General features: G+C 51.2%; 1 protein-coding gene across 8 annotated transcripts in view; it reads left to right on the forward strand.

Moving 5' to 3' along the window:
* The window catches only part of Asap2 (ArfGAP with SH3 domain, ankyrin repeat and PH domain 2), a 154684-nt gene that overhangs the window by 38546 nt on the left and 90103 nt on the right, over positions 1–26035 (forward strand). For all 8 annotated transcript variants that reach the window (XR_005870875.1, XR_005870874.1, XM_040731006.1 and 5 more), the window contains exon 2: positions 19127–19199. Coding sequence is in view for 6 of the 8 variants with exons in the window: in XM_040731006.1 (XP_040586940.1) it covers positions 19127–19199 (73 nt within the window). In the remaining 2 variants the exon portion in view is untranslated. The remainder of the gene's footprint in view (positions 1–19126; positions 19200–26035) is intronic.

Consider the following 26035-nt stretch of genomic DNA (forward strand, 5'->3'; position numbering starts at 1 on the left):
AGGGCTTCCTGTCCTTGACCCCAGCTTGTCCAGAGGTGCTAAAGAAATAAGAGTTGTGTTTTTGAAAGTTAAAGAAGTTAAGCAAACGGCTTACTGGAGATATGTTCTGTGCACAATATAATTTGCCCGCTTTAAATGTTCGTTCGGTGAGTTTGCTCAAGTGTCTTGTTGGGTGCCACCTCTACAGTGACCACCCGTAGCTGTCTCAGAACTGCCCCTCTGCTCCCTGGAGACGCCCCCTACTTCTGCCCTGGCAGCGAGTGCTTTTTTGGTTGTGTGTTTGGTTGTTTTTGAGTTTTGTACAACGAACTCATGGTAGATAGCCCCTTCCCTAAGCTTAGTACCTTTCAGTCGTCTGTCCACACTGCCTGCACTCTTAGACCCCTCTGTTTAATTGCTGAGCACTGTTCCGTGGGTATGCCATAATTTTAAATTCAGTTTTATTACATGATGGGCAGTTGAGGTTTCCCTAGGTTTTAGCTATAACGAGTAAGAGCTTCTGGAAGCATGCAAGTTCAGGTCTCTGTGCAAGCAGATGTTTCTTTCTTCTTATTTTCTTTTGGAGACGGGGGCTGGTCCTGAGCTTGTCGCAGTCCTGCCTGAGTCCTGGGCCACAGGCACGCACTGCCATGTTCAGAGGATCAGGCACGCACTGCCATGTTCAGAGGATCAGGCACGCACTGCCATGTTCAGAGGATCAGGCACGCACTGCCATGTTCAGAGGATCAGGCACGCACTGCCATGTTCAGAGGATCAGGCACGCACTGCCATGTTCAGAGGATCAGGCACGCACTGCCATGTTCAGAGGATCAGGCACGCACTGCCATGTTCAGAGGATCAGGCACGCACTGCCATGTTCAGAGGATCAGGCACGCACTGCCATGTTCAGAGGATCAGGCACGCACTGCCATGTTCAGAGGATGCTTTATTATTATTGTGGTAAGCACCCAGTAAGATGGGTGCTAAGTGTACTTGAGTTATTGAGAGGCTGCCATTCTGTTTTCTCAAGCTGCAGTGTCATTTTCAATTTCACTCACAACACGCAAGAGTTTTAGTCCCTCCACCTCTGTGTCAGCAGTTGGTGTTATTGGCCAGTTTTTGTCGTTCTAGAGGTGTGCTGTGGGATGCCACTGTGGCTTAACTTACGTATACCTGGTAACCATGGTATTCAGCATTTCATGTCTTCACCAACCTCTGGGCGTTCTGTTTGATGCAGCTGTCTGAACTTACTCTGTGTGTGGGGTAGTGCATCATGGGAGTGGGGATGCTAACGTATGGAATGTCTCTCACTGGACTAGACTGTCAAGAGAGTGAATGTTCTCATATTTCTCAACCTTCCTAAGGCTGCGATCCTCTAAAACCTTTCCTCATCGTGCGTGATGACCTCCAACTATAACATTATCTTGTTGCTACTCCTTCACGGTAATTTTGCTACTTTTGTGAATCGTAATGCAAATATCTGACATATAAGAGAACTGATGTGCAGCCTCCTAAAGTGGTCCCGACCCACAGGTTGAGAACCACTGGTTTAAGTGATGCTAGTCCAAGACAAGTTTGTGAATGATGTAATGTACTCTGCAAAAACAGTGTCACAGATGTTCTGTGGGCTGGATTAAATCACTCTATGGAAAAAAATTTAAATGATTCGTCATCTGTGATTTATTTTTTAAAAAACTCTTAGCTGGGTGGTGGCTGCACCGCCTTTAATCCCAGCACTCGGGAGGCAGAGACAGGTGGATCTCTGTGAGTTCGAGGCCAGCCTGGTCTACAGAGCGAGTTCTAGGACAGCCAAGGCTGTTACATGGAGAAAAGCCTGTCTCGTGGGGGGGAGGGCGAATCTTGGGGCTGGAGAGATGGATGGCTCAGCGGTTAAAAGCACTCGCTGCTCTTCCAGAGGCCCTGGGCTGAGTTCCCAGCACCTACACAGCCTCTGTTTGTAACTTCACATCCTGGGCATCTGTCGCTGTTTGGCGTCTGTAGGCACTGCACACATGCGGCTGGCGCACCAGAGTGCATGCATGCATGCATGCAGAGTACCCACACACATAAACAATAAGACAAAGGAAGCAGATTGAAAGTCTTCTGGCATTTTGAAAGACATTCCGAGCCTGGAAGGGCTGTGCTTCCTTCTTGTCTCTGTACCGCTGTGGATTTGGCAGCTGGTTAGAGAACTCAGACTTCCCTTTGCCAGGGATTCAAGGACTCGCCCAAGATTACGAAGGTAATTTAGTGAGAACTAATGAGGCCCGAGGTTCCTCCAAGGTTCCTGAGAGATTCTGTAGCATGTCTGCATGTTTTTAAGCCTATAATATCTCTGACAATGGTTAAAAACTCTTCAAATTTGCCTGCGGTCGCTGAGAGATGACTTAGTGGTTCAGAGCAAGTACTGCTCTTGCAGAGTTGACTTGAGTTTGGTCCCCAGCACCCACACTGGGTGCCCACGAACTCTTGTAACTCAAGCTCCAGAGTGATCTGATGCCTCTGACCCCCAAAGGCACCTGCAGTCACATGCACACTCAGGCATGCAATTAACAGTTCTAATAAACTTTAAAAAGACTTGCCTGCTTGCATCCCCAGGCAGGAGGGGCTACGACCTAAGTACTCAAACTCCCCTCAAGCCATGGGTGGAGGGACATGAAATTCTTTTGCACACAGTGGGTGTTGGGGGACTTGGGAACTAGTCTGCAGTCTGGGATTACTCCAGTTACATAGCTCTGCTGGTATAATGAGGGTGTCAGCTACCCTCAGAGAAACTAATGGTTGACTTACAACCCACAGGTCACCCAGCAGGGACTCCTAGACGCCTCTTGTCCAGTCCGTTTACTACAAGGACTGCAAGGGCATGCTCCATGATAGACTTGAAACCAATTTCCTACTACTTCAGAGCGTTTCCGTTCTTTTAAACAAAGGGTGTCTGTGCCCATCTGTTCCTATTTATTTGTGCAACTCCGACTCATTCTGTCTTATGTAATTCAAAGACTACTGAAAGCATGATGTGGACTGTCACCCTGCTGCTTGTCCCAGGCGAATGGTACAGCCTCTGTGTTCTCACTGATGCTGCCTGGAGGACCGGATGCCACACATTTGAACAATCCCTGCTCTAGCAAGAGTGCCTCTGAATCCATTGCACACAGAGGAGCTGGTTCAGGGAGACAGTGGCCTCCTTATCCCTCCACCCGTCTCCAGCTTCCATCGCAGCCATGTGCTGGGAGGGAGGGGCTGGCATAGCCCCCCTGGTTCCGTTCCTGCCTGTTAACAACTTGTCACTTTCCTCAGGATGTCTCCGCATCACCTGTCCCAGGGTATCTCTCCTTGGAGGCAGTCACAGCAGGGTTAGCTATGAAGCACAGAACTGTGCTCCATTTACCCCACACTCCTCAAGCCTGTGTCCATCAGGGAAGAGACCTGGCTCCCTGCACTGGAAGAAGTGTCCATGGTCTTGCCTTTGCCTTCCACAGTCTGTTAGGAGATTCAGTGGCCCCATGAAGTCTTAGGTTTCTGAAAGCAAGTTCTCTTTGACGGTAACCTTAGGCCATGTCAGGAGCAGCTTGTCTGTTTGGTAAGCATTCTAGGGTGAGCACAGGATTTTCGAAGGTCCTTCCATCCCCCCTTAAATAGCTTTGTTTTCTTGATCTGTTGTTCCTGGTCACAGTAGTTGACTGTGACCAGTAAGGAGACAGCACTGCCCGGGGAACACAGGCTAAGAGAAGACAACAGAGTATTTGAACTAGAAACGGGAATTCAGGGGCCACTTTGGCTTCTCCCTGCCTCTGTGACCTTGGTGTGGCCCCTCGGAGTCTCAGCTGGTGCATTCTTCCCATATGTGTCACCACCCACTGCCCAGGCTGCCATGTCGTGTATTGAAAGTGTCACGTGGACAAAAGATGAGTTGCTGCCACCCACCTTGTGCCAGTAGGGCTAGTGATGGTGCCCTGACTTTCAGCACTATATGATTTTTCCCTTTTTGCTGTGTATTTCAAGACACCCAAAGCCAGGGAAATAACAGTAGAAGTTTTAGTTTCAAAAGTGTTTTCTGCCATTATTGACTTTATTTTTTACAGTTCCTCATTCACAGTAGTAATAATTAATCATTGAATAAAAAAACACAACTTGCAGGCATAGATCTTTTTGTTTGTTTGTTTGTTTCCCTTCCAGGAGAAGCAACCCATTTTATTTGAGCATAATTTTAGTATTTCTTCCATGTGCATGTGATGTAATGTGGGGGTCAGAGGAAAACTTACGGGGTTGGTGCTCTCTGTCTACCATGTGGGTCCTGGGCATCGAATTCTGACAGGCTCCAGGTCCCTTTACTCCCTGAGCCATCCAATCAGCCCAAGTTGCGCTATCTTGGAGACATCAAAGCTCGCTCTCATGTGAATACTTGGCACAATGGTTTGAGAAGTACTTTAAACTGTGTCTGTCCGTCTGTCTGTCCTTCCGTGTCTGGCCCCCATCTCCTCCTCTGTAAGCCCCTCAGATCAAACACAGCAGCAGTACGTTTGGCCTTTTGGAGTTGGTCCGTTGCGGGTCACTGTGCCTGTGAACTCTGAGGTGGGCCTGTCTGTCCTCGGGTGCTGTCCATGGGGCCTGGGCTTTGGGATGGCGATTGCAACACGCATGAAGTAGGCAGGCACTCCGTCCTGTCGTCAGCTGTCTCAGAGGTCCCTTACCCATTGTGTGGGTAGGAGGCTCAGCCACTGCCCGTCGCTCTCCATTTTGTTCTCTTCCCTAGGATTTCCAGTCCCTGCCCCCCCCCCCCAAAAAACCCCTGAAAACAAAAAGTTGGTATAACTAATGGCCACAGCCCTTCCTTGGGGAGGGACCTGTATGCATCCTCCAGCGAAGTCAATACATGGCCCTGCTTGCCTCACAGCACAGCCTGGAGCTGCCTCTGCCCTTGCTGCTCTTCCTGTCTCCTCCCCTGCCCCGTTCCTCAGTGACAGGGACCCAGCCCAACCTCACCTTTGCGGGGCCCCCCCCGCCCCCCTCCCCGCACCTACAGTCTCATCCTGATCCTTCTTCACCGACTTCCTGATGCTTCAGTCTCCTCACCAAGCTCCTACTCACCTAGTCAGTCTGGGCCATGAGCTCTGCCCATCCTCTGCGCTGCAACCTCTGGGGAGGGGAGGGGAGTGGAGAGGAGGGGAGGGGAGGGGAGGGTGGGAGTAGGGATGCTATCTGAAAGCTTAGTGGTTTTCCACCAAAACAATAAACAAATGAGCGAGCGGGGCTGGAGCGATGGCCCAGCTGGTAAAAGCACTTGTTGCTCTTGCAGAGGAGCAGGGTTTGGGTCCCAGCACCCACACGGCGGCTCACAATTGTCCAAGTCCACTTTCAGGGCGTCAGTCGCCCTGTTCTGTCCTCCACAGGCAGCGCGTACATGCGGCACATAGAAACACATGCAGGCGAAAACACCCACAAACGATTAGCAGGAGCTTCTGTGTCTGGGGGGGGGGCGGGGCCCTAAACTCTGTCCACACCTCATTTCTTGTGACTTTTAGGCCCTTGTGCTGTGATCAGGCCAAGGTCGGAGTGCCACCAGTGTGTGGCTTCCTTCCAGTCTGGGGTGGGAGGAGTGTGGCCTCTTGAGTGTTTGGCAGTGCTGTCTCTTCACCTGAAGGCGTTCCAGGCCCAAGACTGAAACAGGCTGTGTTTTGGGCAGCTGGGGACTGGAGTGACTTCTGTCCTTCCCTCTGAGGCCCCTGGAGGACTTGCATTGTTCTGGAGCTAAATAGAGAGGAGTAAGAATCCTCTGTGTGTATCTAGGAATAGTGTCCACCTATAGCCTTCCCCTGGGGACCCTAATTATAAGACAAGGGGCTGGGCAGGCTTACCTCCCTTCTCCAGCCAGCCACTGAAAGGTGGCCTGTGTTCTGATGTGTTATCGAGGGTGGGGTGGGGCGGGGAGGGGCGGGGAGGGGTGGGGAGGGGTGGGGTGGTGGACCTTACTCTTAGTCAGGGCGCTTTCAGGCTTTGAACTGTGAGGGTTCTCCAGCAGTTTCATCTCAAGCAGATGCTGTTGTCCTGTAATCGAGGTCAGGAGATCCAATAACTGTTGTGTGGAGACGTGGAGATGCAAGGATACGCGTCTCCTGAAGGCAATGTGGGCCTCAAGATGAGTACAGGCTGCAGAACAGGTTGCCTGGAGCAAGAAAGATGCCCAGGTGGTTTCCGTACATGCTTGGCCCTCCTGCAGTCCATCTTTCCCGTGCCATAATAACTGTACTGCATGGATTGCAGAACAATACAGGGCCAGTTCCTGGATATGGCTAATACGGGGTGGGAGCCCGGGCTTCACAGTGTCGGTTATTGATGGTACTTGGAGGCTAATACGGGGTGGGAGCCCGGGCTTCACAGTGTCGGTTATTGATGGTACTTGGAGCTGGCCCCTAGCTGTCATGTTACACCATGCACCCTCTATGTCGGTTGTACTTCAGTGTGTTTCTCTGATGCTAAGAGCACCTGAAGACTCATATGCTGCTCCATCTATGCAAGTCCCTCAGGGGGCCCAGGAGAAGGCTTACGTAGGGGGAAGACAGCAGCAGTTCCAGTGAGGGAGAAGTAGGAGAGGGTACATGACCACACGGCACTTTCTATCTGAACCCTTGTCTCCTTTTTATAAAAGCATTCCTGTGGCAGAGAGCCTGGTGTTGGGGACAGAGCCAGCCTGTGCCCTTCTCCTTGGCATTCTTTACCCTCCACGTTCTGGCTCTCCCCGCTTCTTCCACCACAGGGCAAAAGGGCCAGGCCATTTGGGCGGGAAACAGGAACTCAGGAATGGAAGTTCAAGAAATAGACCAAAGGTAGCAATGATGTATCATTTTCTCCCTGGAAAAGTTCAGTAGTACACATTGTATTCTAGACACAGGCTTGATGCTCCCCCCCCCCACCTGCTCACTCCTGATTCTCAGCCGATCCCCAGACCGACCTTCTGGAAGGTTCTGGAATGCGGTGGCTACTCAAGGTGGTCGGGGAAAGCCACGATGCTAGTGCATGGCAGATGATAGTGAGCTGCCAGCCACCTCCATGCCACTGGATGGCAGAGCCAGAGCAGCGTTGGCCCTAGACGGTGCTTCAGGCATGTTCTTGGTGAAGAGAGCAGACAGTATTCTTGTCGTGAAGTGGCCTCACAGGCCTTGAGCTATCGGGGAGATCTGTGTGTGGTGGGGTGGGTGGGGGCTTAAAGGAGGCAGGGGTCTCCGGGGTGGAGTAAGAAGTGGTTATGATGGGGGATGTCCTTCTGTATATATGCTTCTTTTATTGGTTGGTGAATAAAACACTGCCAATGAGGCAGGAAGATGGAGGATGAGGAGAATTCTGGGAAAGGGAGGCAGAGAGCCCCCCCCCCAAAGACAGTTGACGTTTAGCCGGCCAAAGGAATAACAGGTCCAGCTGTTCTCTGGTAAGCCAGGACCGCGTGGAAATACATAGGTTAGTAGTTATGAGTTAAACAATTAAGACAGAGCTAGCCAGTAAGAAGCCCTAGCCACAGGCCAACGGTTTTCTAACTAATACAGCATCTGTGTGTTTATTAGGGGCTGAGAAGGGCGGAGGGACCTGGCAGGACAAGAGCATCTTCAGCAACGGGGTTATTTTCCTCAGGCACTGGAGAGAGTGGTGAGGGTTAGGTGGGGGCTGCCTGTGAGCCCCTGGCTCTGGCAGGGCCGCTGTTAAGAAACGGGAGGGATACAGTGCTGGGAACCGGCCCTGGGCTTTTCCTGAGTTTGCTGCGGCTGTCTGACCCTTTGATCAGTTCAAAGCCAAGTAGCCAGCCTGGGGTGAATCTCCTAAGTCATTTGAGTCATTTTCTTCTGCTTTGAGTTGGGAACTCGGATGAGGGTCTTGCAAGCTGACCTGTTGCCTCATGTGATGGAGTTCAAGTGCTCACAGTGTCATCTGTTGTGTGGTACTTGGAGTTAAGCTCCTACCTGTCTTGTCAGACTATGCACTTGTATTTTATATATAAATTGTATTTTATATTTTAGTGAGTTTCTCTGATGCACCCAAGTGGCACTGTTGAAGGACTTTGGCGGGGTGGGGCAGGGGATGGGGGAGGGTGTGGGCAGGCTGTCATTATTTCTGCCCGACTTTGATACTATGACTACTGTAGAGGGAGAGCAGGTAGGGAGCACAGCCCTGGCTGGACCTCCTTGAATAGAAAGGCTAGGGTCGTGAGAAGGGAGAGCTTGCTATGAACCGTGTTTCATAGTGGTGAATCCCGACACGGAGCCCCTGGTTTAGGGGATGGTGGTGGCGTCGCCTCCCAGCCCTTCAGACTATACACGCTGAACCTGAAAGTTAGGGATAAGAGGACAAGGGACCTTTCTTCCACCAGGCTGGCTCAGGCCACTCCTTGTGGCCCTTGTGGGGAGCCTGCACGAAACGCGGGGACGTGTTCAGAAAAACTTAACTGTGAGTGGGAAAATAGCTTGCTGTTAGTCCTTGGAGGTGTGTCAGCGGCAGTGGGAGCTGGCTGGCAAGATTTGCTGCTCTTATTTATTTGTTGTTAATGTATTCTTTGACAGTTTCGTGTGTACACAGTTTATCTTGATTGGATCAACTTCCAGTTCCTCCCTCCCACCCCCACGCCTTCTAACCCACCCACTTCCCCCTTCACCGTTCTTCATTGTCGGCTTCTTTTTCCTCCCCCTCCCTCGCCTTCCTCTCTTACACCACCACAACCGCCGCCGCCGCCGCCACCACCACCACCGCTGCCACCACAACCGCCGCCGCCGCCGCCACCACCACCACCACCACCACCACCACCACCATCATCATCACCATCATCACCACCACCACCACCATCATCATCATCACAATCTACTGTTCAGCCGGGCGTTGGTGGCGCACGCCTTTAATCCCAGCACTCGGGAGGCAGAGGCAGGCGGATCTCTGTGAGTTAGAGACCAGCCTGGACTACCAAGTGAGTTCCAGGACAGCCTCCAAAGCCACAGAGACCCTGTCTCGAAAAACCAAAAAAAAAAACAAAAAAAAAACAAAAAAAACCAATCTACTAAGTTCACTTAGTGCTCCCTGATGGAATACCAGCTGATCTGTTTGGCTTGATCTTGCACACACAAACGGAACTGCAGTTAGTTCATGGGTGCCATGTCCAGAGACGGCATTTCACCGACTTCACCCCCATATCCCTCATAGCACTCTTTGCTCCTCTCTTCTGCGATGTTCCAGTGGGTGTCATTTTTGGAGATTTTTTCCCCTCTGATCTGAAAAGAATTTTATCCTGATGACAAGGACAAGCCTAACAGAAGATGTGTCCCTAACAGCTACCTTAATTGGCACAGTTTAGCTTGTGCCCCCCTGGGAAGTGGAGGACACCGGGTTGGTTGGTGCTGTCTGCTGTTATGCAGAGCACTACTCCAGTGACCATAGCTGAGGACACAGCCTTGTTATTCTCAATTTAGGGAGCCAGTGAATGTTCCTCCAAGGCCAAAGATTCCTGGAGAAATTCCCGTCTCCTTGGGGATCACTCATGATAGCCAAGATGGAGAGACACAAGGGTCCCTTTGACACATCCTCATTGCTGCCCATTAGATTCTCTTCGTCAAAGGCATCCAATAGCGCTGTGCCCGTTTTTAAGTGTGTGCCTAATGCTTTAAGCCCTGGTCACAGTTACACAATGTCCCTCCGAAGGAACACATAAAACAAATATGACAGCTTGTGGACAGACAACAGGAAGGCATCCGTGGGACCTGGCACGCTGGGCAGGATGAGGAGGTAGGGAAGAGCCATGGTGTCCCCAGGCAGACCCCATCACCTCAAGAAGCAAAGCCCCTCCCCCCTTGGTCCTGCAGACCCCTGTTCATGTTACCTCAATGAGGTTTATGTGGCTTGAGTCTAGTTTCTTGGGGGATTCAACCTGGTCTAGGATCCCATTGTCTTCTGGGACTGAGAAGAAGGAGGCTGACCTCAGCCATCAACTAATGGTCACCCTACCCCCACCCCCAGCCTCTGTGTCTGTCTCCCCTGTCAGCACAGACCAAGGGCCTGCTGCACCATTCCCCCTTGACCGTCTCTGGCCCCTGTCCCTTCAGTAACGTGTCCCCTGGCCTGGGCATGGTTCCTCTCCTGACATTGCTCATTTCCTGTCCCACCTCTGTCCTCTGCTGTCATTTGGAGGGACGGTACTGAGGATTGTCAGTGCCAGAGGTAGCAGGACCCTGGACCATCCAGGACATATTGTGTCCTGCTGGCTTCCCCCTGGGGAGGGCACCATGCAGGCCGTGACGGCAGCCTCACCATACAGCCTGTATGTACACCATTCCTTTTCCCATTCCCCCGAGCCCCTCGGAGGGGGCTTTTTGTCCCTTTCAGTAGTCAGACATGAAACATGGCAACACCTGGGTTCACGGGTGTCTGTTTTCTTTTCTCTAAATAGTGACTGTAGCATAGTCCAATGAGCATTTGGCTAGCGTCACCATCGGTGTCCATCGGGTACTTGCTTTTGAAACTTGGGGTGTGTGGGGCATCTGGAGAGGGACGCGTACTTTACTGGTCCAGTCCATGTGGCCCCATCACCTTCAGCTGTCACCGTCGCTGTGGACCGCTGCCCAGCGCCAACAGTCTCTGCATAGCCGATTCTCCCAGGTGATGGCAACTTTGGGTTTGCCCTGTTTAAGTTTGAAAAGCGTTACTGAGAAAGCCCTTGCAGAACCAATGTGTAGGGGAGGAGGGAAGTGGATGTCAGCCCTGGACTGGCGGGGTGAAGGTGAGGCAATGGGCTTCCTCCTTCCCAACGGTGTCCCCAAGCCTGGAGCTGTCGCCTTGTGCAGGCAGCGCCCAGGGGCTGCTTCTGCTGGTTTCCCTGCCATTGGCCCTCTCACTTGACCTTGGTGTTTCCTGGCTGCCCTGGGCACCCAGCCCTGGCGGCCTCTGTGTTTACATCCAGAGAGTTTCGGGGTGAGGTTTCTGCCCTCGGGCTGGCTTAGCTCACCCTCCTCTGCGTCCCACGGGGCTGTTTTCACATTAACCGTCTATTTATCCTTAAATAAACGAATGCATGAGTATACCCCGGTGAGTCTCTCAGAGGGTGCCAGAAATCGCGTCTCTTGGCACCATTTTCTACCTCTCCTCCGGAGCCGCGTGATGGCTTCCTGTACCGCCTAACCAAGAATTCTCTGTGTTTATTTTTATATGTGGGAATATGCAGCTTCGAGTATTGCTGTTTTCTTTATTGTTTAATCTGTTCCTTCCATGTATTTTTGTGGTCAGAGGCAAACAAATCCTCAGAGTCAGGATAATAGAAAAGGAAGACAAAGCGTAGAGTATTGAAAGCCCTTCCCCTTTGCCTTTGAACTCCAAGAGTGATGGCTGTGCTCAGGATATTGTGCTGTATCCAGTTTTTCTCTTTCTTTTTTTTATTAAAAATTTTTTATTTATTTTATGTGCATTTGGTGTTTTGCCTACATGTGTGTCTGTGAAGACGCCAGCTCCCCTGAAATTGGAGCTATAGACAGTTATGAACCTCCATGTGGCGCTGGAAATGAAACCCCTGTCCTCTGGAAGAGCAGTCAGTGCTCCTAACTGCTGGACCATCTCTCCACCCTTTTCTTCTTTTTTTCTTGCTTCAGTCTGTTTCTTTTGTTTTTGAGATAGTCTCACACTGTAGCCCATGGATTTCAGGATTGAGTTACCATTACCATGCCTGGCATATTGTGTGTGTGTGTGTGTGTGTGTGTGTTTAATTGGGTTGTAATGAAGCTGGTGTCTTCTCTACTTCCTGTGATGAGAGTGTTCTAAAAAACTAGTTATAGTGACTGAAGAAATGGCTCAGCGGTTAAGAGCACTGGCTGCTCTTCCAGAGGCCCTGAGTTCAATTCCCAGAACCCCCATGGCAGTTCACAACCATCTGTAATGAAAGCTGGTGCCCTCTTCTGGCCGGCAGGCATACATGCTGGCAGAGCACCGTGTACATGATAAATAAAGCTTAAAAAATTAGTTATCATGTCGTCTCCTGCCACACACCATTGCTTGCTTCCTGTGGACATTGCTGTGTGCACGGGGAGGGCATTCATCTGCTGCACCAGCTGTGTCAGGCTGCAGCCCGGTTTCCTACCCCTGCTGTGTGATGGTGGTGTGTGCACCCCCCGCTCTGGGGCCACCTGTGATGGTGAAGGTGTGTGCTCACCCGTCAGGCGGGGATGGAAACAGAACCCTGTGTGCGGAGACTAGGAACAGGACGAACATGGAGTGTTTGCTGTCCATTGCCTGTGCTCCGGTGTCACACACTCTGGCATTAGAGGAAGTCCTTCAGCAGGCTTGTAGCTTGCACAGTGGTGCGTCCAGCTTTGCCTTTCATTTTGAGTTTTTTTTTTTTTCTCACAGTATCACATGCATTCCGTTTTCAGTACTTTTGTCAAAATCGTTTGCATTTGGTGTGCGAAATGGCTGTTCGCTCATTGCTCTGTAACCCCCCCCCCCTTTATACACATGGATAGTGGCTTGTAGTGCTAACCCTCAGCAGACTTGTGGGTTTGTCCATTTGGGGGCTGTTACGTGTGTCCTTGTGTTTGCTTCCGTGTCATTAGATAATAACCGCGTGCGCCCCTTCTAGCACGCCCTGAGGCGCGCACGCTTCACGCAGCTACGGTTTGTCTTGGGCGTGAATTTGATCTTAATTTTGAGCGACACCTGTTTTTCTCCCGGCCTTGCTTAATTCCCAGAAGGAGGGCGGCCCACTCTTGCCCGGCTCACAGCGAGCTCACGGCTGCCTGTGGTTCTCTGCTTCCCCGGTGGCTTCTGCGAATGTCTGCCACTCTCCTTAATGCATTGTACTTTGCTCAATGTGATCAGGCCGGGCTGCCGTCCTGGCAGAACCGCCCTCAGGTGTGTTTGAGTTTATCAACTAGCTTTCAAAACTGTCATTTCCTCAGGGGCGGCTAAGAGGGGAGGACACAGATGGGCCAGCTCCAGCAGGGACGACTGTAGCCTGTAGGCCTCATGTTCTTCAGACATTATCTGTGGGCTCCAGGAAGGAAGTTGGCCCTTTCCCTCCCGTGTTGCCTCCTCTTGAGATCCCAGGATGCTGGACCAAATTGGTTGTAGGCTGGTACCAGTCTGTCTAAGCCAGGGTCGAAGGGACAGGCCTGGCTGATGCCTGGAGGGACGCTTCACACGGATCATCTAAGTCAGAGGCAGCAAACTTTTTTTTTCCTGAAAAGGGCCAGATGGTAATTAAATAAAATTCCCACAAATATTTAGAGCAAAATTCAAAACATGGCTAATAGTCAGGGCCGGTGATTGAGAAAGGAAAGGCTGTTTTGAGGACTGAGGTAATGTTTCCCCTCGCAGGGTGAGTCAGAGGGAGCCTCCCCTCACGCATTACCACGTCCAGCCCGACAGGTCCACCTGCCAAAACTGTCAGGTCGTGAACAAACAGGAGGTGGGGCATCTTTGGCTTGTAGCTCGTGGGTTTCCCTGTCCTGAATCAAACCAGCTCCTTAGACAGACAGAGCCTGCCGTCAGATACCTGCTTGCCAGGGCTGTGGGACCCAACGCAGAGATGAGCTGATCTAACACCACAGAGAAGGCAGTGTGTGTGTGGGGGGGGGGGAGGGATGCCACTCTGAGCCATGGAACCACGAGGGCCAGGCTGCCTGGGGTGGATTTCCCGACTCTGTGACAGCCGTCAAGTGCACAGGGGGGACCTGCGGTGGCCTAGGAAGAAGAAATGACTCTGGAACCATCACACACATGCTAGAGCTCTCACGGGAGTCAGCAAGGCGTGCCCAAGTGAGCCGCCGTCAACGCTTTTCATTGTAACAGAATCCCCTGCACGTATGGCTACCGTGCGGGGCAGCCAGGTGTGAAAACGCTGCCACTGGGCACGTGAGGGTTTCTCTAGCGGGTGGGTTTGTTGTGACCGCGCCCTCATGGCCTCCTCTCCCTTTCCCTGCTCGCCGTCTCCGATTACCAACTCCAACAGTTACTTATTTTCCTTGGAAATATTTGAGACACATCCCTACAGCCTTGTTTATGCAATAAATTTAATCTGTTAAGCTTGTTTTATAAACTAGAGGTCAGCTTGAGTCCAGCCCCTCGGAGTTTATGGGGTTTGGCCAGACATCAGCTACGGCCCGGGCCAGCCCTCCTAAGGTCCTTATTGACATCTGCAGTTCTGTGTGTTTGTAATTAGTCCACACATTTTGGTGTGGTTTCTCTTCTTTTTCCTTCCAATTTTAAGGAGTTTTGGGAGAAAGAAGGGGTAGGAGGTGACTTACAGTTAGAGGTCTCAGCACGCTGCAGGTCCCTTTGGACTGGAGAGCGAAAAGCCTTATTATTGTTCTGGCAAAGCTTTTTTGTAAATCATGGATGCTAGACTTCTTTGTCTTAATCATTCTCACTTCTCCTGACCGGGTTTAATCTTGATGATCTATAAATACCTGGTGATGGAGGGTGCGTTTTTGAACAGGGAGGGAATTGCTTTTCCCTCATGTGGGTTTTAATTATAATTACCTCTGCCACCAAGCAGCAAGCTCACCTTCGTTTCTCTGCTGAACAGACAGATGGGGGCAGGGGAAGCACCAGCCAGTTTGTTTATCTTCTCATTCCTGAGGCAGGAAACTCGCTTCCCCTTCAACAATAGGGACCGAAGGAGTCTGATGAAGGGTATCTTTACAAGACTTCTGTGCTGTCCTTGATAGCAACCGGCTGTAATCTGCAAAGCACCAAGTGGGGTGTTGTCACTACTGTGTGGGGTGTTGTCACTCACTGTGTGGGGTGTTGTCACTACTGTGTGGGGTGTTGTCACTCTCTGTGTGTGGTGCTGTCACTCTCTGTGTGGGGTGTTGTCACCCACTGTGTGGGGTGTTGTCACTACTATGTGGGGTGTTGTCACTCACTGTGTGGGGTGTTGTCACTCACTGTGTGTGGTGTTGTCACTACTGTGTGTGGTGCTGTCACTCACTGTGTGGAGTGTTGTCACTCACTGTGTGGTGTTGTCACTACTGTGTGGGGTGTTGTCTCTACTGTGTGGGGTGTTGTCACTACTGTGTGGGGTGTTGTCACTACTGTGTGTGGTGCTGTCACTCTCTGTGTGGGGTGTTGTCACCCACTGTGTGGGGTGTTGTCACTACTGTGTGGGGTGTTGTCACTCTCTGTGTGTGGTGCTGTCACTCTCTGTGTGGGGTGTTGTCACCCACTGTGTGGGGTGTTGTCACTCACTGTGTGTGGTGCTGTCACTCTCTGTGTGGGGTGTTGTCACCCACTGTGTGGGGTGTTGTCACTACTGTGTGGGGTGTTGTCACTACTGTGTGGGGTGTTGTCACTACTGTGTGGGGTGTTGTCACTCTGTGTGGGGTGTTGTCACTCACTGTGTGGGGTGTTGTCACTACTGTGTGGGGTGTTGTCACTACTGTGTGGGGTGTTGTCACTCACTGTGTGGGGTGTTGTCACTCTGTGTGGGGTGTTGTCACTCTGTGTGTGGTGTTGTCACTCTGTGTGTGGTGTTGTCACTCACTGTGTGTGGTGTTGTCACTCTGTGTGGGGTGTTGTCACTCTGTGTGTGGTGTTGTCACTCACTGTGTGGGGTGTTGTCACCCACTCTGTGGGGTGTTGTCACTCACTGTGGGGTGTTGTCACTCACTGTGTGGGGTGTTGTCACCCACTGTGTGGGGTGTTGTCACTCACTCTGTGGGGTGTTGTCACTCACTGTGGGGTGTTGTCACTCACTGTGGGGTGTTGTCTCTACTGTGTCGGGTGTTGTCACTCACTGTGTGGGGTGTTGTCACTCACTGTGGGGTGTTGTCACTCACTGTGTGGGGTGTTGTCTCTACTGTGTGGGGTGTTGTCACTCACTGTGGGGTGTTGTCACTCACTGTGGGGTGTTGTCACTCACTGTGGGGTGTTGTCTCTACTGTGTGGGGTGCTGTCACTCACTGTGTGGGGTGTTGTCACTCACTGTGGGGTGTTGTCACCCACTGTGTGGGGTGTTGTCACTGTGTGTGGGTTGCAGAGTGCTAGCCCCTGGTACCTCAGTGGATGACTACCTCCAGCCCTCACTTCTGAGCAGAGCTGAGCTTTACCACAGGCACAGGCGTGCCCTGTGACTTGGCCTTACCAGCAGGCAGAGTACTTAACCCTACTGGAGAGAAGCAGGCTCAGTTTCCAGCTGGCCACCCAGGAGTCCAATGCCCAGATGGAGTCTGACTGGCTTCAGAACAAGTGTGGCTCCAAGCAGTTCCCTCATCTCTGGGCGGCCTTTTCTGGAATCCTTTCCTGCCTGCCCCCAGTGGCCTTGAGGCACTGTGCGCTCTCTGGCCAGGGAAACAGAGTCCCATGCCCTGGTGGGGCTCTCCGGTGCACTAGGTCATGAATGCTTGCACACACACCAGCCGCTGACCTTGGAGAACAGTACTAGGGAAAGTAACAAGCAACAGAAGTACTGGTATTTCTCAGAACTTAGTGTGTTCAAGTGTTACAGGGACTCAGCAGCAGCCAAGACAGCAGACAGCACAGGTGTTGGGTAGCATCCAAGGTTGACAAAGCAGGTCGTCAGCACACAAGGTGAGTCCTGGCCTTCGACTCCTACCAACCAGTCCGCGTCTGAGTTTGTGGAGGTGTTGATCTCTTGCTGGATCGTTTGTTGTCTGGGTTTGATCACCACTGCATCTCCGCTCCCTGCTTTTGATTGGCACACACCAGGTGCTCAGTAAATCTCAGTAAACACAGGTGCCGTGGGCCGACCAGAGACAAGCGATTCACCCTCCCTGTGGCTTTGCCCGGGGACCAGCCTGTGATGCCGGGGGTCAAGGGTCAAAAAGCTGGAAGATTTTGCAGGGCGAGAAGGCAATTAACAGTGTTGGGAAGAAGGAGGAAGCGTGGAATTGGGCAAGCATCAGGCAGTCCATTGAGAGCTCAGGGAATAACTAGAAATGAAGAATACAGCTCAGAGGCCCGATGGATGAGCAGGAGAGCTCCGAGCACAGGGAGGGTTCTCCGGCTTCTTTAGGTTAGGATCACAGTACTGGGGTGCCTCCTCCAGTGATCTGGGGCTGCCATGGAACTTTTGTTGTTTCTGTTTCATGTAAGGTTTTCCCATCTTACACCTTGCCCTCGAGGAAGCTTCTCAGTAAACTCAGCCCTGCTGCTGTCTGCCAGGAGGCTTGGGGGAGGTTAGCTCCTACTTGAATGCAGGTCAGATACTGTTCTGGTCAATTGCAGGGCCTGGCCACCACAGACTCTTCAGTGGGAGTCCCCGGCTGCGGGTTGACTCCATCAGATGTGGTTTGCAGCAGGGACCTGTGACTTGGAGTGGAAACCCGCAGCTGTGTCGGCACCCTGATTCATGCCTGTGTGTCCTGTGGGCGCTTCTGAGACAGCCTGAGCAGATTCTGTCTTCTGGACTACTGCTTAGAGGCTGGAGGACTGCGGCAGGGGTGAGGGAGGGAGAGCAGTGCAGGTTTCTGTGCGTTGCTTACTGTTTCCAAATCCCTGTCTGTACCTGACGGTCAAGAGTGGGTTAGAGGTGACCGCCCAGGAGCCTCAAGAGTTCATGCGGGTGTTAGGGACATGGCTCACTGGTGAGAGAGTTTGCTGTAGAAGCTTGAGGCCCTGAGAACAAACAAACAAACAAAGACCTGGAGCCCACACTGTAAAAAAAGCCAGGCATAGCCATAACCCCAGTGCCAGAAGGTGGGGCCAGATGGGTCCTGGGGGTCAGAACAATTCTGTCCTACGGGAATAAGGGGGAAAGTGACGCAAGACATCAAGTGTCCTTTTCTGATTTGGGTACCCCCAAAAGCGCGCGCGCACGCGCGCGCACACACACACACACCATGATCCCTCATAAAAAGCCAGGCATGGTAGCAGGTGCCCGCAAACCCCAGCAGAGCGGTGGGAAGGAGACGGGTGGGGATCTAGGAGGCACCTGTACCACACTGAAAGCCTTTCCCTATATGCAAAAAAGCTAACTCATTCTAAGAAATTTTGACTCAAGGCCACCCTGAGCTATAGAGTATAGCAAGACTGTCTTTCCCCTCTTAAACTCTGTGAGTGTTTGCCTAGAGCCCCTGGTTTGATCTTGATATACTTAAAGGTTCAGACAAACACACAGTGAAATGATAAGAACCTTTTCTTTCTTTCTTTTTTTTCCCACTCTGTCTGATGCCTTTTGATCATTGTTCCGTTTAAAACTGTCAACTCCAATCTCATCTGTTCCTGACACCCCAGAAAACAGCCAAGGCAGCATCAGAAAAAGGACTTACGGAGGTTGAGGCTGGACGCAGATTCAAGAGGCCTGGCTTTTCCATGATTTTAGATGACAGGTCACTGCGGTGTTTTTAAACAGTTGCCTGGTTGGCCTCACTCTCCGAGTTTCCCAGATGTGCTCACCCTCCTGTCACAACCATCTGGCTTCCTTTGATCTTTAACTGAGTCACGGGAAAATTGTCTGCTGTGTCTCTTTGGTAGAAGTTGAGCTGTGAATAAATGCCCGGGTTTGACAGCCGCTGTACCTGCCGTCGAACGCCTACTATGTGCAGGTGTTTCCCTCGCCAATTACTGCTGCTACGTGACCATTGCGCTGTAAATGTTCGCTGAATATTAAACGTCCGAGTATTTATTTAATCATTCAGCTTGCTAAGCGGTTACAGCTGGCTTCTGGGAGAGAAACCTGAGGCTTGGGGGGATTAGGAATAAAGCCTCCTAAACACAGCTAATAGCTTCGCAAATCCAAAGCGCTGTGTTGCATCTGCACGGGGCGAGTCTGACTCTGACTTGGCTGTCAGGTGCTCTTTGTGGGGAGGGTCACATGGTATCCTTGAGCCTGCCCTTCCCTTGGAGGGGAGAGGGCAGACGGGGCTTAGGGACAGTCCAGATGTGGTAGAGGCATGCGTCCAGGTTCACTCACCTCTCTGTAGAGTGCTGTGTTCAACAGGCGGTGTGGGCAGAGGCAGCTCGTATGGATGCTTCAGGTGGCTTACTGTGAACCAATGAAAATGTGTTTGCTACTACACTTTGAAAGACAATTTTCCACACTAGGCAAAGACTCAGCCAATAGAAGCAGCCCCGGGGCCCTGTAGTAGGACCCCCAGAAGGTTCTAACTGCCACTGTCTGTAGTTATGGTCTGTGTGCAAACATGTTTTAATTCCCATATTCTCCGTATTCTAGGCTTTGGACGTGGACCGGATGGTTCTCTACAAAATGAAGAAATCTGTGAAGGCGATCAATGTGTCCGGTCTAGGTGAGTCTTCACTGTTCCCTCCAGGTGCTGGGGGGGTGGGGTGGGAGGCGGGGAGTGGGGGGGGGAGAGAAGATATTAAAGTCCTGTCTTGTCACCTCCCCCCTGAACATACAGACTGGAGATGCTGGGACACCTACTGCAGAAACAGGATTTATTGTCTGTTGTCTGGTTCGGGGACAGTCCTCTTGTCTTCTGTCCGCCCCTGCATGGCCCACTCCATCAGACCGGGTGACAGAAGCTCCGCCTGCTTCTGCTTGGCCTGTGCTGTGAGACATAGCAGAGTTCTCTCTGCATCTCTCACCTCTCCTGTTCTGGCTTCCTGGTCTGGGAGGAAAAATGAGTAAACACACAAGCACAATCCACCGGTTACCAAGTAATATTTGATTGACTTGTACATGCACTGAAGGAAAAAAAAAATTCACCTCAGAGTTCACCGGGGCAGGCGCAGTTGCTAGACTGTTTGTTTAGCACATGAAGTGAAGCCCGGGTTTGGTTCTCGGCGGGCGGTGGTGCACGCCTGTGGTCATAACATACAGGAGAGTGGAAGTAAGAGGCTCGGAAGTTCAAGGGTCTCAGCTACACAGTGGGTTAGAGGCTAGCCTGGACTACATGAGATACTGCCTCCAAACAAAACAAGAGTCCCGGAACTTTTGGCCTAAAGACAGCAGCCCGAGCAGATGGTAGGAGGACCGTCCTGCACGAATCCTACTAATGATAGAAAATGTTTTTGAAAAGTCACCAAATGTCTGTGTAGTTTCATTCAGAAAGAAGGCGGCAGCCTTCAAAAACTGGAAGTAGTGATGGCGGTAGAGGCTCAAAAGAGGCCTGGCGGATCCCGGAGCGAAAGGCGAGCCAGCCCATGGGAGAGCAGCCCTGCTAAGTTAAAGAGTTTGGATGCCTGCACATGGGCCTCCAGGTATCTGTGCTGGGTCCCCTTTACCTTGCGGTGTCTCCTTTTAGTGACAGTGATTGGAACAGGAGGGCAAGATGATGTCATCAGGCTATGGAACAGTCTAGAAGCTCATAACCCCACTCAGAATAGTGTGAGCATGACTGTGAGAGCTACCCTCAGCTCATCCTCAGCACCAGCCGCAAGAATCCATGATGGCCGGGAGCCTGGAAGGCCGTCTCCACTGAAGGTGTCTGCATTGCACAGAGCTCTGTACAAGAATAGAATGCATAGGAGGAACATGTATGACAACGGGGATTTGTTAGGGCTTACACAATGTGGTCTGTGGCTTACACAACCATGGCTGTCAGCACCTCAGAGAGGCCGAGGAACAGGAGATGCTTGGTCCACGGGGCTGGATGCCTGAGCAGCCTGGATCTTGGGCTGAAAGCCTGGAGAATCCCAAAAGAGCTTTTGGTTCTTCAGTCTGAGGTAGGAGGCCCAAGAAGCTGGGTTCTGGTGTCAGGAGGATGGCACATAGTAGGTGCACTCACTCACAGAGGGCCAGGTGGGCAGGCCTAAGAACAGCTTTTCCCTTGGACCTCCTTACATCCTGGTCACTACTGCCAGAAGTTACCACCCACAAAATTAGAGATGGCCTAAGTAAGACCTATGTGATGGACTGGGGTTGGGAGTCTCGGTGCATTCCAAGAGCCTAGGCTCCACTCTGGTCCAGTAAGAAAGGGCAGTCAGACTCTCACACCTGTGTGAGGGGCAGCAAGGCGGCCCTTTGCTTGGGCCCTGTGCCGCTGAAGGCAAGGTGGACGCAGTGATGTCTTTTGCTGCTCTGGACCACAAACTGCTCCTGTTAGACAGCTGGAGGGACTGGCATGTTGGAGCTATTCCCCAGGGATTGGAGTGGTTCTCCGATATGCTGTTGTCCTGCTGGCACAGGGCTGTGCCTAGTGGCTGTTCAGTTACAGAGCAGCTGCCGCCTTTAGTGTCTAGCGTCCTGTTGCTCCTCAGGAGACTAAGAGCTCACTACCGGGACCGGATGCCCAATTTTGTTGACAAATCCCAGACTTCACAAAGGATCTCCAGAGAGTTTAATTTTTAAAAAGTGGACCCACTTGGGCTTTTTTGAGTTTATAATTTGAGGACTGTTACACACATTATATAAAAGGGATACTATATTTTGGTCAGATTGGAAATAGTGGGGTTTTTTTTATGTCATCACATGTTGAAAAGACTTTAATCAGAGATAAAGAGATTATCTGAGTGGCTGAGGCTGATGGCGCATGTCCGTCTGGAGGCTAGCCATGGTGCGTCTCGTACCTGTCTGACCTACATTGCTGTGTGCGGACCATAAACCTCGTCCCATTACCTGTCTCCGTGGAAGCATTTTTAGGAATAAAGACACAGACGCCCCGCAGAATCTGCTTAACATCCAACAGAATTCCCTTTCTTGACACGGAAGTCTGTGGAAGTGAGCTCCATTTGGAACTCGGGAACGCTGAGGGAAGGGGTTGGGGTAGAAACCCCGCCAGGACCACCCGATGGCTTCAGCGGGCAAATGTGAACTGTGAGGGGGCATTACCCTTGATCTTTCCATGTTCAAGGACGACTGCAGCTTCAGCTCCATCCTTAGTGGATAACCCAGGAACAGTTCCTGCGAGTCTCCCGGGCTCAGGCCACGCATGCCCACGCGCCCATCTTTGACAACCTCACCATTTCCTGATCGTGCTGTTTTTCAGCGTTCCTCCATGCACAACTCCGTCTGATCAAAATGGTGCTTCTCCCCGAGGCCAAAAGCTCTTAACTGGCAGAGCTAGGAAGTTACACAGTTCTTGGGGACTGGGCCTGGGGGGTCTGTGCCCTTCCTGACCTCCCATAAGTCCAGCTAACTTGCCGTGCGTCTGACCTTAGAGGGGGGACTTTCTGCTTTTGTCATCCTGGACCCACCAACTCCATTATGCCAAGGCTGTGAGTCTTTATTTGGGAACAGGCGTCATCTGCTTGGAAAGTCAACCAAGGAGACCACACTAGCCTCTGGTTGTTGACGTTGGCACAGCAGTCTGTAGAGTTCCTCTGTGACTCTTGTGGCTCGTTCTTTAGACCTAGTTGGAAATAAGTCGGGCTGGCTGGTGAGGAGTTAAGCACGCTGGCTGCCATAATGGCTAGGTGCGCGGTACCCAGACAGCTTCTGCTCCAAAGGCTCTCGGTCCTTGAAGAGGAGCCTGGTGATTGATGTTAGTGTTGCTTGTGCAGAAAGAGTGGTCCTTTGCTTGTGTTTGAAACAACAGTGAGAAAACAACCGAGCATTTGTGCCTGATTTGCCCTGTGTAGTTTTTCGGGTCTCACCCTCTTAAGTGTGTCCTAATTTTGTCATGGACTGGCCCCATCTGACCGTTCACCAGACCTCGTTGCGTCTACCTAGACATTGCTTCCTGAGCGTGTGGTGGCTTTGTGTGTGTGTGTGTGTGTCTCCACACCCCCAGCTCCACTCATGTGGGTGTGACCTTCCCAACCCTACACTGCTTCAGGCTGCAACTTGACAAGGGTAAACTTCTCTTGACTCCTGTTTCCTCTTGCTTCATGGCGTGTTTCTGTCTGCCCAGCGGCTCAATGGAACGCACATTCTTCCTTCAGATTTGCAGGTGGGAAGTGTGGCCTGGGTCCCACTTTTCTTTCAATCTGGCTGAGGTTGGCCAAGGTTCCTTCCCTGGGCTGTTTCTTCTAGAGGCCACCTGCACTCCTTGACTCTCAGCCCCTTGTATCTGTGGAGTCAGCAAATGGCCAATGGAGTCTTCTTGCAGGTTACTTCTGAGGGTCTGCGCTGGTTGTCACAAATCCCTGGCATGAACACTAGAAGCTTACTGGAGTTCTGTAAACTCGAAGTCCCTGATTGGGCTGCCATCATAGGCTTCTGGGTGGGCCCTCTTGACTTATAGACAGTTTGTTGGTTTTGAGACAGTGCCTCATCGTGTAGCCCTGTCTGGCCTGGAACACACTGTGTAGACCAGACTGGCCGAGAGCTCACAGGGACCCACCTGCCCCCGCCTCCATGTGCCACCACAGATGGCTGACGGTTATTTTCTTCGGGTGCCCTCCCTGGCAGGGTTACAAGAAGAAAGTGCTCTGGGGTAACTGTGTTGAAGGTCAGAGAATAACTTTGGGGATTTAGCTCTTTCTTTCCACCACGTGGGTCCTAGCAGTGGGACTCGGGTTGTCAGGTTTGGTGGCAAGTGCCTTTACCTACTGAGCCATCTGATGATAGCCCTTAAGCACCCTATTATCTAGAATAATCTCACCTCAAATTAGCATGTTTAATTCATCTACTCTTATTTCCTTTTGTCAGGGAGTTTACAATACTCAAATGTTCTTGGGGTCACGGTGTCGGGGATAGGACATCCTCTCTCCTCCCCTCATCAAATTTCTGAAGAGTTTTGAGGTTGGTTCACTTTAGACTCCTCTAGTGAGCCCCACGTTGGTGGATCCCGAATAGTCAGGCGCCGTTAGCACTGTAAACGCTGCCTTCTGTTGCTTATGTGTCTTTGTGTGGTTTCTCACAACTGCAAGCATTGTATTCCTTGGCTCCTTGGCTAAGCACAAGCTTTGAGGTCAAGGGCCACATCTAGAAGACATAGTTTGTGACAAAGGTCTCATAGGTATTAGTCACCAAGAAACCTGGATGGTGCTACCACCCCAGACGTCTGTGGCATTGAGACAGTGATTCACTCTTTGAGCCTTAATTTCCTCACCTGCCAGTTGGGATGTTAATGTCATTCCTTGTATTGTTGGTGAGTTAACATGACCCAAAGGGGGGGGCGCATGTTGTTCTGGATACACACATGGCAGACATGGCGGTTGCTTCAGTGTTCCTGAGTTCCTGAGTGCCCGGCACTGGGCAGGCAGCTACATGTAGATGCCCAACAAATCCCAGTTGTAGAATGCCAGGCTTCCACTGTGGGTTCTTTTTTCGGGGGTTTTCGAGTCAGGGTTTCTCTATATTGCTCTTGGAGCCTGTCCTGGAACTCTCTCGGTAAACCAGGCTGGTCTCGATCTCACAGAGATCCACCTGCCTCTGCCTCCCGAGTTCTGGGATTAAAGGTGAGTGCCACCAACGCCCGGCTCCACTGTGGGTTCTTAGCACTGCCCCCCTAGCCTACTCTGGAGGGTTTCTGTGGGTTTGTATGGAAGGAGCGAGTGAGCCTTGGAGAAGGGATCAACAAACCAAGTCCAGCCACCTGTGTTTTATAGCCTATGAACTAATAAATGGCTTTTATTCTTTTACCCCATATGTATAGGAGAACTTCAATATTGTCTCAGCCCACAAACTTATTTTTTGTTTGTTTGGTTGGTTTTTCTTTTTTTGTTTTCTCGAGGCAGGGTTTCTCTGTGTAGCCCTGACTGACCTGGAACCTGCTCTGTAGACCAGGATGACTTGAACTCACAGAGATCCCCTTGCCTCTGCCTCCCAAGTGTTGGGTTTAAAAGCATGAGACACCAGACTGGCTGGCTCTCCCCCAACCCCCACCAATCCTTGCTTAAAAAGCAATATTTCTGAAGGCCCTACGGCAATCGTTCTCAACCTGTGAGTTTCAACCCCTATAACAAACATCTGTCTCCAAAAAAAAATTACATTGATAAAATCACAGTTATGAAGTAGCAAAGAAAATAATTTTGTGGCTGGGGGTCACTACAACATGAGGAATTGCATTAAAGGGTCGAAACATTAGGAAGGTTGAGAACCACTGCCCTGGGGAAATCTGGTTAAAACCCTGGCTGGGCCCCACCTGTGGAGTTCCAGGTTTGACAGGTCTGCTGGGAACTTCTGTTTCCTAATTAAACAGCGCCCCAGGGATAGAACTGGTCCCTGAGAAGTCAAGTTGTACTGGGCCAGGAAGGCAGCGGTACTTGCTCGGGATCTACTAAGCATTGGGGTTCTTATGCAATAGCAAGTAATTATGCTCTTCTCAGGGATGGCCTTTTGTGGAATGCCTAATGGACAGGTTCACAAAAGTGGTTTTTATGATGATTTGTTAAAACTGTTTCTGACTTTTCCCCACTCAGTGGATTGCTACCCAGCCTCTTAAAAAAAATAAACAAACCCTAGTTTATATTTATTTTAAAACTCTTCCTCTATAAATTTCCCAAGTTCTGTCTCAGTACAAAGGTGTTTTTCTCGGTGCTGGGACGTTGAAACTGACATTTTTCATCTGTGTTTGACACATCAGCGGGTGGGAAAATTCGTCTCCATCAAGGAGGAAGCAATGGCAGACTTTCATTTTCACTTCTAGAGCTGCTGCAATCCGAGTGTTCTTAGGGTGAGTTAGAATCCTCTTTACCTGGAATCTGAAGGCCCCCTGGGGGAAACTGTCACATACCCAAATAAAAAGTGCAGAGGAGGAAATGCTAATTTTAGCTGCACTTTAACTGGCTTTACATAGTGAAGAAAATGAGGCTTCAAAACTCCCTCCCCTCTCCTCCCCTCTCCTCTCCCCTCTCTTTCCCTCCCGTCCCCCTTTCTCTCTTTCCCCCTCTCACTCCCCCTCCCTCCCTCCCTCCCTCCCTCCCTCCCTCCCTCCCTCCCTCCCTCTCTCTCTCTCTCTCTCTCTCTCTCTCTCTCTCTCTCTCTCTCTCTCTCTCTCTCCCTCTCTCTCTCTCTTTCTCTGTCTCTCCCTCCCTCCCTCCCTCTCTCTCTCTCTTTCTCTGTCTCTCTCCCTCTCTTTCTCTGTCTCTCCCTCCCTCTCTCTCTCTCTCTCTCTCTCTCTCTCTCTCTCTCTCTCTCTCTCTGATATGGTGGTGTGTGGGTGTGTGTGCGTATGCGCACGTGTGTATATTGCAGCGTATATTTGTGTGTGTGCCCATGTATACTGGCACTCACATGAGCAGGAGGTTACAGGGCAGCGTGTGGGTTCCCTCCTTCTACCACTTGAGTGCCAGG

This window comes from Mesocricetus auratus, unplaced genomic scaffold (genome assembly GCF_017639785.1).
Source record: "Mesocricetus auratus isolate SY011 unplaced genomic scaffold, BCM_Maur_2.0 Super-Scaffold_100024, whole genome shotgun sequence".
In the NCBI taxonomy this organism is placed as follows: Eukaryota; Metazoa; Chordata; class Mammalia; order Rodentia; family Cricetidae; genus Mesocricetus; species Mesocricetus auratus.